This window comes from Hyla sarda, chromosome 8 (genome assembly GCF_029499605.1).
Source record: "Hyla sarda isolate aHylSar1 chromosome 8, aHylSar1.hap1, whole genome shotgun sequence".
NCBI classification, from domain to species: Eukaryota; Metazoa; Chordata; class Amphibia; order Anura; family Hylidae; genus Hyla; species Hyla sarda.
Window position 1 is genome coordinate 220,839,468 of NC_079196.1, and position 14,536 is coordinate 220,854,003.

The 14,536-nt window shown below is 43.7% G+C and overlaps 1 protein-coding gene across 1 annotated transcript in view; it reads left to right on the forward strand.

Moving 5' to 3' along the window:
• The window catches only part of RHBDL1 (rhomboid like 1), a gene marked incomplete at its 5' end in the record, with an annotated part of 52,398 nt that overhangs the window by 26,388 nt on the left and 11,474 nt on the right, over positions 1–14,536 (forward strand). Inside the window, 1 exon segment of the mRNA XM_056536558.1 lies at positions 7,392–7,540. Within this exon segment, the coding sequence (XP_056392533.1) occupies positions 7,392–7,540 (149 nt within the window).

Below are 14,536 nucleotides of genomic sequence, written 5' to 3' on the forward strand. Positions count from 1 at the left end.
TCTATCTATCTCATATCTATCTATCTAATATCTATCTGTCTATCTATCTCATATCTATCTATCTCATATCTATCTAGCAACAGAAGAATACAGCAGCACACTGCTAGCATAAAGATATAGATAAACATGAGTATATAGATGAAACATGAGTATATAGATAAAACATGAAAAGCTATACAGCTGTAATGCAACAAATGAAAATATGAAATTATGAAACAGTGAGGTACTTAGCTTGCAAATTTGGCGGCCAAATAGCTTGGACCGTCGCACCACGGTAAGGTGACCTCATTTTGGGACGGACCCTATGAATATGAATATGCCTCTGTGTGATCAGTTCAGCAGGCATTGCAGGATCTGAAACATCCAAGGCACCTTATATACACCTGATAGAGGTGGGTGGGGTGCAAGAGCCAACATGGAGGTAGCCACTCCTTCGTATGTGTAATTCAACCAAAGAATAAGTTGGCCAGCACTATTGATTCCAAACTATTATATGGACCTGGCTGCTGTATTCTCCTGTTGCTGTATATTTAGCCCAGCAGCCTGCACCTGTAAGCCAGGTCCTTATAATAGTTTGGAATCAATAGTGCTGGCCAACTTATTGTTTGGTTGTATTACACATACGGGGGAGTGGCTACCTCCATGTTGGCTCTTGCACCCCACCCACCTCTATCAGGTGTATATAAGGTGCCTTGGATGTTTCAGATCCTGCAATGCCTGCTGAACTGTTCACACAGAGGCATATTCATAGTGTAGGGTCCGTCCCAAAATGAGATCACCTTACCGTGGTGGGACGGTCCAAGCTATTTGGCCGCCAAATTTGCAAGCTAATTACCTCACTGTTTCATAATTTCATATTTTCATTTGTTGCACTACAGCTGTATAGCTGTTCATGTTGTATCTATATACTCATGTTTCATCTATATACTAATGCTTTATCTATATCTTTGTGCTAGCAGTGTGCTGCTGTATTCTCCTGTTGCTGTATATTTAGCCCAGCAGCCTGCACCTGTAAGCCAGGTCCTTATAATAGTTTGGAATCAATAGTGCTGGCCAACATATTCTTTGGTCATATCTATCTATCTATTTCATATCTATCTATCTCATATCTATCTATCTCATATCTATCTATCTCATATCTATCTATCTCATATCTATCTATCTCATATCTATCTATCTATCTCATATCTATCTATCTCATATCTATCTATCTCATATCTATCTATCTATCTATCTATTTCATATCTATCTATCTCATATCTATCTATCTGTGGTGTCCCGGTACCGCATCCAATACGGTACCTATATAGAGGTCCCCATAGCCAGAGTACCTAGGACGTCGGGGTCCTTCTTATCTAGTCCGCCCCTTGTCACCTGTCATATAGGTATTAGTAATCTAACAGTTTATTCAGAATTTATATAAATATAATTGTACAAATGTATATAATCGGTTAATTACCTGTACGGAGCGTAGCAGGACCTGCGGGTCACGTGATCAGGTAAACTCTATGGTTTTTGCTTAAGGACCTTTGGAGGTCCTTATGACGTATTGCACCCATCATTCCTTGAATGACAGTTATTCAGACCAATCAAAGTGGCCCTGCTCATATAAGGGAGCGGCGGCCATTGTTAGCTCTCTTTCCTCGTGGGCTGTTGTTAGAGGAGGATCTGCGCTGCTGTCATCCGTGAGTTTCGGCCCGAGCCTTGCGGCGACGGCTGATCATTACAAAACCGTGAGTGTATCAATCCCTAAGCACTCTGCAAGATCACCGGACCTTATCTATCCCCTAAATCCGGACGGATCTTCGCAATTAACCCTAAATTCTGAGATTTATAACAAAAGTCAAGGTCCGCAACAACTGTCAGTCACTGAAGTGTATGGAGACTGTTTGAATGAGACTGTTACTGTTCATTGGATGTACCGCAAGTCTTTAAGTAAAGTTTACCCAAGTTCAAGTTCAGCTACCTTGTGGACCTTCAGTCATTTTTTGCATACACCTATCGTTACTGGGAAGGGCGGCGATAGGCCGGAGAATTATCTCAGCATACTAGCCCTCAGCCTGGCAGCACGAACAATAGGGTTAACCTTAACCCCTGATATACTGAAGCAAAACCCTGATTACACTACCCCTACCCCAGAGGCCTACCACAAAGCCTTATTGGCGTTGCACGAACAGGATTCGGGTGTGCCTACTACAGTCGCCACTAGTGAAAGTGTACTCCCCCCCCCCCCGAAAATTAATCTACAACTAAGATGTGTAAAGTGCGCAATGAGTTCATGCTGCGATCCTCTGGTCTGGTCGGCAGAGGCGGAGCCGAACTGCTGCCGGAAAAGCGCGCGAAGAAAGCCCGCGCTGCGCCACGCCACGCCCCGCCCCTGGGCGTGGCTGCCAAGTTGCTGTGTCACAGCCGAAAAGGGAATTTGGAGATCCAGGAGTCGTCTCTGGAGGGACCGGAAGTCGGGGCTGCACCGATAACATCCTTCCTGCCGGCCGCCATTTTGGGGAAGCCCACTATAAAAGACGCCACGCACAGCGACCTCTTCAGTCTGCACAGAGAGCCGGAGAGTACAGACATGGCGGAGAGCAGCGTTCCACGTGGTGAAGTTGGCAAAATGGCACCGGAAAAGCGGAAAGTTGTGGCAGTCGCATCCTGACTTTTCCAAGAACTTGCTGACCGTCTGCAGCGGTTGTCATTAGACTAAGAGGGGGCCTGCAATCTTCCCCCACTGCCTGATGATGATGACGATTGGTCAGATACACCTCCAGCGGAGAGCGCAGGGACACCTGGAGGTGCATCGCTGGTGAGATTGTCCTCTCACCATAGAACTTGGGGCCTGTGAGCCGAGATCCCATTGGAGGAGTCTGCAGTGAGTACCCCGCCAGAGGCGGCCTATTCTTCCTCCTCCAGCCCTGAGGTCATACTTCGATCAAGCTTGCCAAGTGCACGATCGTGCTCACCAAAATTGCCGCAATGGGTGTTCGGAGATGAGCTGGAGCTGAACGAGTACATGCACAGAGTACTTCAACCATTACCTGGGAAGCCACTCCCACCAATCCCAACTGCAGAAAAAGAAAGGGCCCGTCAAGAAGCCGAGCTGTCCGAATTGATGGAAAAGCTAAAGGCCCGACACAAAGAACTTTATGCCCCCAAACATGTGCATTTGCCCCGTGAAGAGAAAGTACGGTGGCAAGAAAACACCAAAGAAATGGAGGCATTGTACATTCGTAAGTGGGATCACCCCCGAGAAGGGGAGGAGCCATTAGAAAGAAGAAGAGCAACTGTGGCCAAATTCGACAAGGTCAGAGGTTATGGGACACTCCTTGACTGCCACACTGGGCAGACCATCCTCGTAAACCGGCGAGCAGTGCAAAGGCCATATCTCCATAAGAAGTTCTACACCTTGGAGGTGGGTGAAATTGTGGAGTACACCCCTGTCCAGAGCCTTCGTGCAGAATGGGCTGCAGCGGTCACCAGACCAACAGCCCCAACACGGCTTCCCTTCAAATATTTTCCGTCAACTGATTGGGAGTCTGATCCCCTCAACTTGAGGCCGAAAAGGTCTGCTCCTAAAGCCTCCACCAGCGTACCCAGGGAGGAGGAGCCTCAACAGCCAAGTTCATCATCTTCTATGTACAGCAATGAGTCAAGTTCATCATCTTCTATGTACAGCAAAGAGTCAAGTTCTTCATTTTCTACATACCATCGAGAGTCAAGTCCTGCTCAAGTTCAGGAAAGTAAGCCCAAATTGTGGGCACCAAAGACCGTACCTAGACCCTCTCGGAGCAATGAGAGCTTGTCTGTTCCAGTGGTACCAACGCACGTACCTAGGCCCTCTCGGAGCAATGAGAGTTTGCCTCCTGCACAGGTACCAACGTATGTACCAAGGCCCTCTTCTGACATGGAGAGTTTGCCTGCTTCCAGGGTACCAACGAAAGAGTCATGGGTCCATCCTAGTTTGGAGATGGTACTCAAGCCCTATTGCTCCACTTTAATCCCGGCTAGAAAGCCTGTGTCCCCTTCTAATGCTGCCATCCACCACTCCATCCTCACCAATGTGGTGTGGCAAAGCTATGTCAATCCCATACCTGCCCCTGATGTTGGCAGATACAGAGGAACCCAGAGAGGCACTAGAAGAGTGAAGAGGAACATCCTCTAAAGAGACTCTAAAGTAATGTCCTATTGTTTCTTGTGTTAACCACTTTAATTTTGCAGCAACCAAGTTCAAGAATTGTGCCTAGCAGGACTGTGCTAAGATTGTTCCAGTTCAAAGTTCAGCAACGTAACCACTAAGCTTGTGCCTGACTATTAAAGGAGTACTCCTGTGCGCACTTTTTTCCTTTTATCCCGTCCGGGCTGCAAAATAAAAGAAAACACACTTTATCTTACCTGCCAACGAGCCCCCGGAGCTCCGGTACAGGTGTTCGGTCCCCGGGCTGTATTCTTCTTACTTCTTTTTAGCCCGGCACGTCACACAGAGCTTCAGCCTATCACCGGCCGCAGTGATGTCCCGCCTCGGCCGGTGATAGGCTGAAGCTCCGTGTGACGTGCCGGGCTAACAGGAAGTAAGAAGAATACAGCCCGGGGACCGAACACCTGTACCGGAGCTCCGGGGGCTCGTTGGCAGGTAAGAGAAAGTGTGTTTTCTTTTATTTTGCAGCCCGGACGGGATAAAAGGAAAAAAGTGCATGTCGGAGTACTCCTTTAAGTCAAGAGACTCCTAGCCTGTAGGAGATTCATTAAGGACTGTACCCGGCTGAGTTGTGGTTAAGGCCGTGTTTACCTTTCCCTTCCATGGACTCATAGTGTAGGTGGACTGCTGATCCTTACACGTCTGTTTTATGTATATGCCAGCAGCTTCATAAGAACTCTTATGCTAAATGTTGCACTTATCAGGTGAATGCGCCTGAACTATGTTGGAGTGTTGATAATTGTGTATTGTGATAATTGTGTATTGTGATAATTGTGATAATTGAGTCTGTATAGTAAATATGTATATGGTTCTTGTACACAGGAAGGTATCCTTGTGTCTATGTACATAAAAAGTGAGTCAGAGCTGTACACGAAAAATGTTGGTGTGCTGCACGTGTACACTCAACACTAAAAACGTAAATTATTCTTGTACATACAAATGTATAGAATGCTAAAGATGTTTAGTAGTTGCTAAATAGGTGACCCCCCGACTCCTCCGAGGGTAGTATTATTGCTGTCGCCAATCGCTAGCACCTGTCTCAACAAAAAAATATATATATAGGGAAGATTACCCTTAAAATAGTACTTGCACACATAGTACCTTTGATAACCCACTTCAATGCTCTGCCTATAACTTTTCAGTACTCTAGATTGCTGACTTAAATGTACTACTTCAAGTTTCTCTAGTACATACACCAAAATAAATATCTCACTTAAGAAAACACTTTAGGGATTGTAGCCTATTGAAATTCAATTCCTGCAATTGTTAGGTACACTTCTTCTTCTCCTTCTTTGCGTGTGTGAGATGCTCTACCTGGCCAGTAGGTGCTCTTGCGAGCTAACAAATGAAACACGTATTTCCTAAAGTAACCTAGGTAGGTTATGTGAAGTGCTCTAGGGGTAAGTAGCATGTAGCCGATAGACCCTAGCAGCCAACCTTGCTGTGACCTATCTTCCGGCTAGCCAGTATAACTTTTGTGTACTAACAGGTAACTCATTGTTGACGGGAAAAAAAATGTGTGAGATAATAAAAATGTCTAGTCAACTTGACGCTAAAGGTATATAGAGCTGTACTAATGTCTAGTTAGCCTCATAAAATGTGTAGAGAGCTAATAAAAATGTCTTAGGAGCTAGTAACTAGATATCAGATAGCTGCCTAATTGTCAAGTAAGCTTTAAAATGTATAGTAAGCTTAATAAAATGTCTAAGAAGTTAGAAACTAAAGGTTAGATAGCTTCGTTAATGTCTAGATAGCATTAATGTCTAGATAGCATTAATGTCTAGATAGTATTAATGTCTAGATAGTACCAATGTCTAGAAAGATTTCTGTTGTCTAGTCCAGATACTAGTAAGAGTATCAGAAAATGTAAATGTGTTCAATGTTTACTTAGGATGTATAGCAAATTTATAAGTGTCATCCTGGTCTAGTCCTAGTTCCTCTGCCTTACGGTACAGGCGTTGAGGTCGACTTATCTTAAGTAAGGGGGTTTGTGGTGTCCCGGTACCGCATCCTAAACGGTACCTATATAGAGGTCCCCATAGCCAGAGTCACTAGGACGTCGGGGTCCTTCTTATCTAGTCCGCCCCTTGTCACCTCTCATCTAGGTATTAGTAATCTAACAGTTTATTCAGGATTTATATAAATATAATTGTACAAATGTATATCATTGGTTAATTACCTGTACGGAGCGTAGCAGGACCTGCGGGTCACGTGATCAGGTAAACTATGGTTTTTGCTTAAGGACCTTTTGGAGGTCCCTATGACGTATTGCACCCATCATTCCTTGTAACGGTGAATGACAGTTATTCAGACCAATCAAAGTGGCCCTGCTCATATAAGGGAGCGGCGGCCATTGTTAGCTTTCTTTCCTCGTGGGCTGTTGTTAGAGAAGGATCCTTGCTGCTGTCATCCGTGAGTTTCGGCCCGAGCCTTGCGGCGACGGCTGATCATTACAAAACCGAGTGTATCAATCCATAAGCACTCTGCAAGATCACCGGACCTTATCTATCCCCTAAATCCGGACGGATCTTTGAAATTAACCCTAAATTCTGAGACTTATAACAAAAGTCAAGGTCCGCAACAACTGTCAGTCACTGAAGTGTATGGAGACTGTTTGAATGAGACTGTTACTGTTCATTGGATGTACCGCAAGCCTTTAAGTAAAGTTTACCCAAGTTCAAGTTCAGCTACCTTGTGGACCTTCAGTTATTTTATACATGCACCTATCGTTACTGGGAAGGGCGGCGATAGGCCGGAGAATTATCTCAGCATACTAGCCCTCAGCCTGGCGTCACGAATAATAGGGTTAACCTTAACCCCTGATATACTGAAGCAAAACCCTGATTACACTACCCCTACCCCAGAGGCCTACCACATATCTATCTCATATCTATCTATCTCATATCTATCTATCATGAATTGAGGAGGTTGGCTAATGACTGCAGAGATCTGGTGTGTTTGCTCAGTAGATCTGACGGGCTGCAGATCACCTTTAGTAGATCCTTTGTGGGGTTTTCGGGAGCCCTATGGAACGACAGCTGGGCTTATTTAGAATTGATATAGTATATATATATATATATATATATATATATATATATATATATATATATAAGAAAGCACCACCCTGCCCTGCTACCTAAGGGGTTAATAGCCCGCTGGCCTTCTTCTGCTGTTCTTAGGCCTGTCTCATCCACTCTAGATCATCGTGTTCCTGTGTTACGGGGTCAGGCTGAACAAGTGGGTCTTGCAGACGTACCACCCTGAGTACATGAAGAGCCCTCTGGTATACCACCCGGGACATCGGGCAAAAGCTTGGCGCTTCCTTACCTATATGTTCATGCATGTTGGGTAAGTGTCAACCTCCTTAACACACCATACATTGATTTCCTTTTTTTTAAATATTTCTAGTTTGAAAAAGCTCCCAGCATTCCCGGACATGCTAGGTGTTGTAGTTTTTCAACAGCTGTATATCTACAGTTTGTAGACCTCTGCCTTTTACCATAAGCGTAGAAAAGGTTCTTTTATATAAGATAACAAATATCAATAAATACAAATTGGTTAAAAGTGACTGCTCTGCCTGCTGATGGTTCCCTAGTGGTAAAAGGAGATTTAAAAAAAAAAAAAATTATATATATATTTGTATACAGCAACAGGAGAATACAGCAGCAATAATGCAATAAATGAAAATATGAAATTATGAAACAGTGAGGTACTTAGCTTGCAAATTTGGCGGCCAAATAGCTTGGACCGTCCCACCACGGTAAGGTGACCTCATTCTGGGACGGACCCTACACTATGAATATGCCTCTGTGTGAACAGTTCAGCAGGCATTGCAGGACCTGAAACAACCATATGTTTGTATAGTTATTTCTAATATAAATGTATTCTTTATTTATTTATTTATTTATTTATATATATATATATAGATATATATATATATATATATCAAATAGAAAGTAGAAGCGGCACTCCAAAATATCAATAAAGCTTTATTGATATTTTGGAGTGCCACTTCTACTTTCTATTTGATATTACTTGGGAATTGGTCTGTTCCTGAAGCTGTAGCACCCAGACGGATCTGGAATCCTTGAGCACGGTGCTCCCCTTCATCCATACTGTCTATATATATATATATATATATATATATATATATATATATATACACACACATTCATGGCCATAAATGTTGGCATTCCTGAAATGTTTCTAGAAAATGAAGTATTTCTCACAGGAAAGGATTGCAGTAACACATCTTTTGCTATACACATGTTTATTCCCTTTGTGTGTATTGGAACTAAACCAAAAAAGGGGGAAAAAAAAAGCAAATTGGACATAATGTCACCAAACTCCAAAAATGGGCTGGATAAAATTATTGGCACCCATAACGTAATATTTGTTTGGACACCCTTTGGAAAAAATAAGTGAAATCAGTGTCTTCCTATAACCATCAATAAGCTTCTTACACCTCTCAGACGGAATGTTGGACCACTTTTCCTATAACCATCAATAAGCTTCTTACACCTCTCAGACGGAATGTTGGACCACTCTTCCTTTACAAACTGCTCCAGGTCTCTTATTGGAAGGCGCCTTTTCCAACAGTAATTTTAGGATCTCTCCACAGGTGATCAATGGGATTTAGATCTGGACTCATTGCTGCCGCTTCAGAACTCTCCAGCGCTTTGTTGCCATCCATTTCTAGGGGCTTTTTGACGTATGTTTGGGGTCATTGTCCTGCTGCTTGAAACAATCTTGTTTTTCCCCCAATTTTGAAAGGGGGCCAATAATTTTGTCCAGCCCATTTTTGGAGTTTGGTGACATTATGTCCAATTTGCTTTTTTTCCTCCCTTTTTTGTTTAGTTCCAATACACACAAAGGGAATAAACCTGTGTATAGCAAAACATGTGTTACTGCAATCCTTTTCTGTGAGAAATACTTCATTTTAGTGAAAAATTTCAGGGGTGCCAACATTTACGGCCATGACTGTATATATATATATATATATATATATATATATGTATATATATATATGTATATATATATATATATATATAAAATTTTTATATATATATATATATATATATATATATATATATATATATATTTTTTTTTTTTAGGAAAAGTAAATTAAAAAAGCATAATTGACAAATTATGCTTATTTAATTAGTATTAAAAAACAAATTAAAATAAAACCTGACTCGACTGGTAGGGCTTTACTGTACAATCTCTTCCGTCTCCCATCCCCCCCCCCCCCCCCCCCCGCCGCCATGAAATTCCTCTCCGACGGGTTTTGCAGAAGCATGTAGGTTTCATTAGGTAGAGATGGTGTTAAATAAATCTGCTTGGAAATACAGGAGATATGTTTTTCCTGTGATTTTCGAGTCACCATGGTAACCAGGTACTTGAGATTGTACATGGAGGCTCTATAGATGTTTTTTTTTTTTTTTTTTTTTTTTTTTTATAAAGGATTCCGGCGCATTAAACATCAATCCTGTTCTATGAAAAAAAAAAAATATGTGTCGCTCCCAGGGTAAATAATACAAGATGAGACGTAATCTGTGAGAAATACGCAGAACAGACGGCAAGGAAGCGAGTGAAAAAGATTTCTCCCAAATAACCTTTTTTTATTTTTTATTTTTATTTTTTTACATTTTACACTACAGATTTGTAAATTACTTCTATTTAAAAATCTTAATCCTTCCAGTACTTATCAGCTGATGTATGCTCCACAGGAAGTTCTTTTCTGTTTTCCTTTCTGTCTGACCACAGTGCTCTCTGCTGACACCTCTGTCCATGTCAGGAACTATCCAGAGTTAGAACTAATCCCTATCTGCTGCTCTGGATAGTTCCCGACACGGACAGAGGTGGCAGCAGAGAGCACTGTGGTCAGACTGGAAAGAACTACACAACTTTCTCTGGAGCATACAGCAGCTGGTAAGTACTGGAAGGATGAGGATTTTTATATAAAAGTAATTTAGAAATCTGTTTAGCTTTCTGGCATCGGTTTGATTTGAAAACATTTTTTTATCCAATGAACCACCAAAAATGGGTGGAGCTCCCTTAAAGGGACATGGTCTTGTTATTTTAGCTCCGCCCAATTTTCAAAATTCTTCATATTGGAAGAGATGAATACTTTTATATGTGTATATATATATATATATATATATATATATATATATACACACACAAATAATATAAACACCAGTAGCTTTTGGGGTAAGGTAAAAAAAAAAAAAAGGATTTAGTAGGACTTTTTCCCAAACTTTGTTACAACCCATTGGGGTCCACAAGCTAATGAAGACCCTGAGATATACATGTTTGGTATCCAATGCTTTATTCCAGTGGTCTGCAAACTGAGGACCCTCCAGCTGTTGCAAAACTACAACTCCCAGCATGCCCGGACAGCCGATGGCTGTCCGGGCATGCTGGGAGTTGTAGTTTTGCAACCACTGGAGATCCACAGTTTGGATAGCACTGCTTTATTCAGTCCTGTGCTGGACTGTCATTCAGGAGCCTGGCAGAGCTGGGTGACACCCTTGTATTTGAGGATGTACAGTATATAGCGGTGAAATGTCTCATACGTTCCGAGTGTAGTATTGTAATTCACATTTTTGCACGCTCACTGCTCCCATAATTCTCTTCTGCTTTACTGAAGCACCCAGGGCCTATTCTAATGGATTGATCCCAAGGCCTTGGTCGTGGTTGTCATGGTAACACAAGAGCATAACTGTGACATCCTAATTATAGGCCCCGCTGTGGTTCCTCTTCACCCCCGGGGGGGGGGGGGGGGGGGTGCAGCAGCCTGCGTGCCGCCGACTGCTCTTATTATAGCAATATTATTATCAGGAGGATAATACTGACCCGGTTACATCCTAGAAAGACGTTATCAGCTACAGACCCAAATCTAGGGTTCTATATTGTGTCCCACTTTCGGAACATAAAACAGTTCAGTTGAATTCAAGAAGCGGCAACTACTCCGTTCGCCTTTAGATGGCGCTGGCAAGTTGTCACCTTTTGAGCGTGGCCTGATTAGATCTGATTTTACATGTCACCCTTCCCTACCTGTCAGAGGGTTTTTAGAATATAAATTAAGGCCACAATTGTGTAGGGCTTTGGGCCCTGAATCCGTACATATCTCTCATTAGTTAATTGACCCTTCCAGTGCCGAGATATCAAAGTTGAAAAATAGATGCAAATTAGGCTGAAGAGCCCACTGGGCGTTCCCATTGGAGTCCAGGACCGCCCCTTCACCAGTTAATCACTCCCCTCTGTGTGCTGGTCACCTTCTCTACCCCCTGATTGACAGCCCCTCCCCTGTAATCTAGAGGCCGAGGGGAACGCCCAGTTGACTCCAATGCCTCATTTGCATATCTTTTTAAACTCCCATATCTCAGCACTGAGGGGGTCAATTACCTAATGAGAGGTATATACAGATTAAGGATCAAAAGCCCTATACAGCCATGTCCTTACTTTATACCCTACAAATCTGCTGACAGGTCCACTTTAAAGTGTCACCAAATCCCCCCCGCACTGGTAGTGCGGGGACGCTGATCAATATGATTCCTACCATGCCCGGAACCTGCGCCGCCGTGGAGTCATATACAGAGCGGGGAGGAGAGGGAGGGCACGAATATGCATAAACCGGCCGGTGCTGCGGGACGAGTGGCGATGACGTCACAGTGCCAGATGAAGGCAGTAACCCCGCCTGTGCCAGTTAGAAGATGATTTACACATCTGGAATAATGAAGATAACGGGCGAACGGTGGGGCGGATCCGGGCATGGTAGGAATCATATTGATCAGCGTCCCCGCACTACCAGCCGGTACATCTGGTTAGTGCGGGGAGGGGGGGGGGGGGTAATTTGGTGACAGTTTTCCTTTAAGGTGAAGTTAAAAGATAACTCCCATTGGCAAAAAAAAAAAATGCCGTGATTCGCGGGCTGCCTTAAAATTAAACAATAAACAGGACTTACCTACCTCCGCTCCCCCAGTGTCCCAGTATCTGGCTCCGTTACTCCGCCGGTGACTTCTTCCTGGTCAGCACTTCATGCTGACGGGCAGCTAATTGCAGCCACAGTGATGTCCCACCCTGGCTGGTGATGCACTGAGCCTAGGCGACCAATGGCGTGGCTCAATGCATCACACCAGCGCTCAGTCTATGGTCGGCCATACGGGACATCGATGTGGCCTGTGATTGTGACGTGCGGACCATAGTCGGACCAGGAAGAAGACGCTGTGGGGAGGATACCGGGACACTGGGGGAACGAAGGTAAGTGAATCCTGTTTATTGTTTTATTTAAGGCAGCCCGGCATTATGGCATTTTTTTTGCCAATGGGAGTTATCCTTTAAAGGGGTACTCCGGTGGAAAACGTTTTTTTTTTTTTTTTTTTTTGTAATCGACTGGTGCCAAAAAGTTAAACAGATTTGTAAATGACTTCTATTAAAAAATCTTAATCCATCTAGTACTTATTAGCAGTTGTATACTACAGAGGAAGTTTTCTTTTTAATTTATTTTCTGTCTGACCATGGTGCTCTCTGCTGACACCTCTGTCCGTGTCAGGAACAGAGTAGGAGAAAATCCCCATAGCAAACATATGCTGCTCTGGACAGTTCCTAAAATGGACAGAGGTGTCAGCAGAGAACACTGTGGTCAGACAGAAAATAAATCCAAAAAAGAATTTCCTCTGTAATATTCAGCAGATTTTTTAATAGAAGTCATTTACAAATCTGTTTTACTTTTTGGCACCAGTTGATTTAAAAAAAAAGAATTCCACCGGCGTACCCCTTTAACCCCTTAAGGACGCAGCCCTTTTTAACCTTAAGGACTGAGCCCTTTTTCGCAATTCTGACCACCGTCACATTACAAATTAATAACGCAAAAACGCTTTTACCGAATATTCTGATTCTGAGATTGTTTTTTCGTGACATATTCTACTTTATTTTGGTGGTAAATTTTCGGCGTTACTTGCATCCTTTTTTGGTGAAAAATCCCAAAATTTCATGAAAATTTTGAAAATGTTGCATTTTTCTAACTTTGAAGCTCTCTGCTTGTAAGGAAAATGGATATTCCAAATAAATTTTATTTTTCTTCACAAACACAATATGTCTACTATATGTTGGCATCATAAAATGCGACATATTTTTGGTTTTTGAAAAAATTAGAGGGCTTCAAAGTAGAGCAGCAATTTTCAAAAATGTCATGAAAATTGCTAAATCTGAAGGGACAGATGTTACAGAACTACAACTCCTAGCATGCCTGGGCAGTCGAGGCATGCTGAGAGTTGTAGTTTGGCAACATCTGGAGGGCTACTGTTTGGGCACCACTGTAACAGTGGTCTCCAAAATGTGACCCTCCAGATGTTGCAAAACTACAACTCCCAGCATGCCCAGACAGCCTTTGGCTCTCTGGGCATGCTGGGAGTTGCAGTTTGGCCCCCCTAGTGGTTGCCACAGTAAAGATCGATTTACTTTCACTTTCAATTCCCCCCCACCCAAGTGCAGGTATATAGGGGGAATCAGCAGAAACTAGTGCGGGTGTATGGGGGGGATCAGCAGAAACGAGTGCAGGTGTAGAGGGGGGGATCAGCAGAGACGAGTGCAGGTGTATAGGGGGGGGATCAGCAGAAACAAGTGCAGGTATATAGGGGGAATCAGCAGAAACTAGTGCGGGTGTATAGGGGGGGATCAGCAGAAACGAGTGCAGGTGTAAAGGGGGGGGGGGGGGGTCAGCAGAAACCAGTGCAGGTGTATGGGGGGGATCAGCAGAAACGAGTGCAGGTGTAAAGGGGGGGGGGGTCAGCAGAAACCAGTGCAGGTGTATAGGGGGGATCAGCAGAAACCAGTGCAGGTGTAAAGGGGGGGGGGGGGGGTCAGCACAGCAGAAACCAGTGCAGGTGTATAGGGGGGATCAGCAGAAACTAGTGCAGGTGTATAGGGAGGATCAGCAGAAACTAGTGCAGGTGTATATGGGGGATCAGCAGAAACAAGTGCAGGTGTATAGGGGGGATCAGCAGAAACTAGTGCAGGTGTATAGGGGGATCAGCGGAAACGAGTGCAGGTGTATAGGGGGATCAGCAGAAACCAGTGCAGGTGTATGGGGGAGATCAGCAGAAACTATTGCAGGTGTATGGGGGAGATCAGCAGAAAAGAGTGCAGGTGTATGGGGGAGATCAGCAGAAAAGAGTGCGGGTGTATGGGGGGGATCAGCAGAAATGAGTGCAGGTGTAGAGGGGGGGATCAGCAGAGACGAGTGCAGGTGTATAGGGGGGGATCAGCAGAGACGAGTGCAGGTGTATAGGGGGGGATCAGCAGAAACAAGTGCAGGTATATAGGGGGAATCAGCAGAAA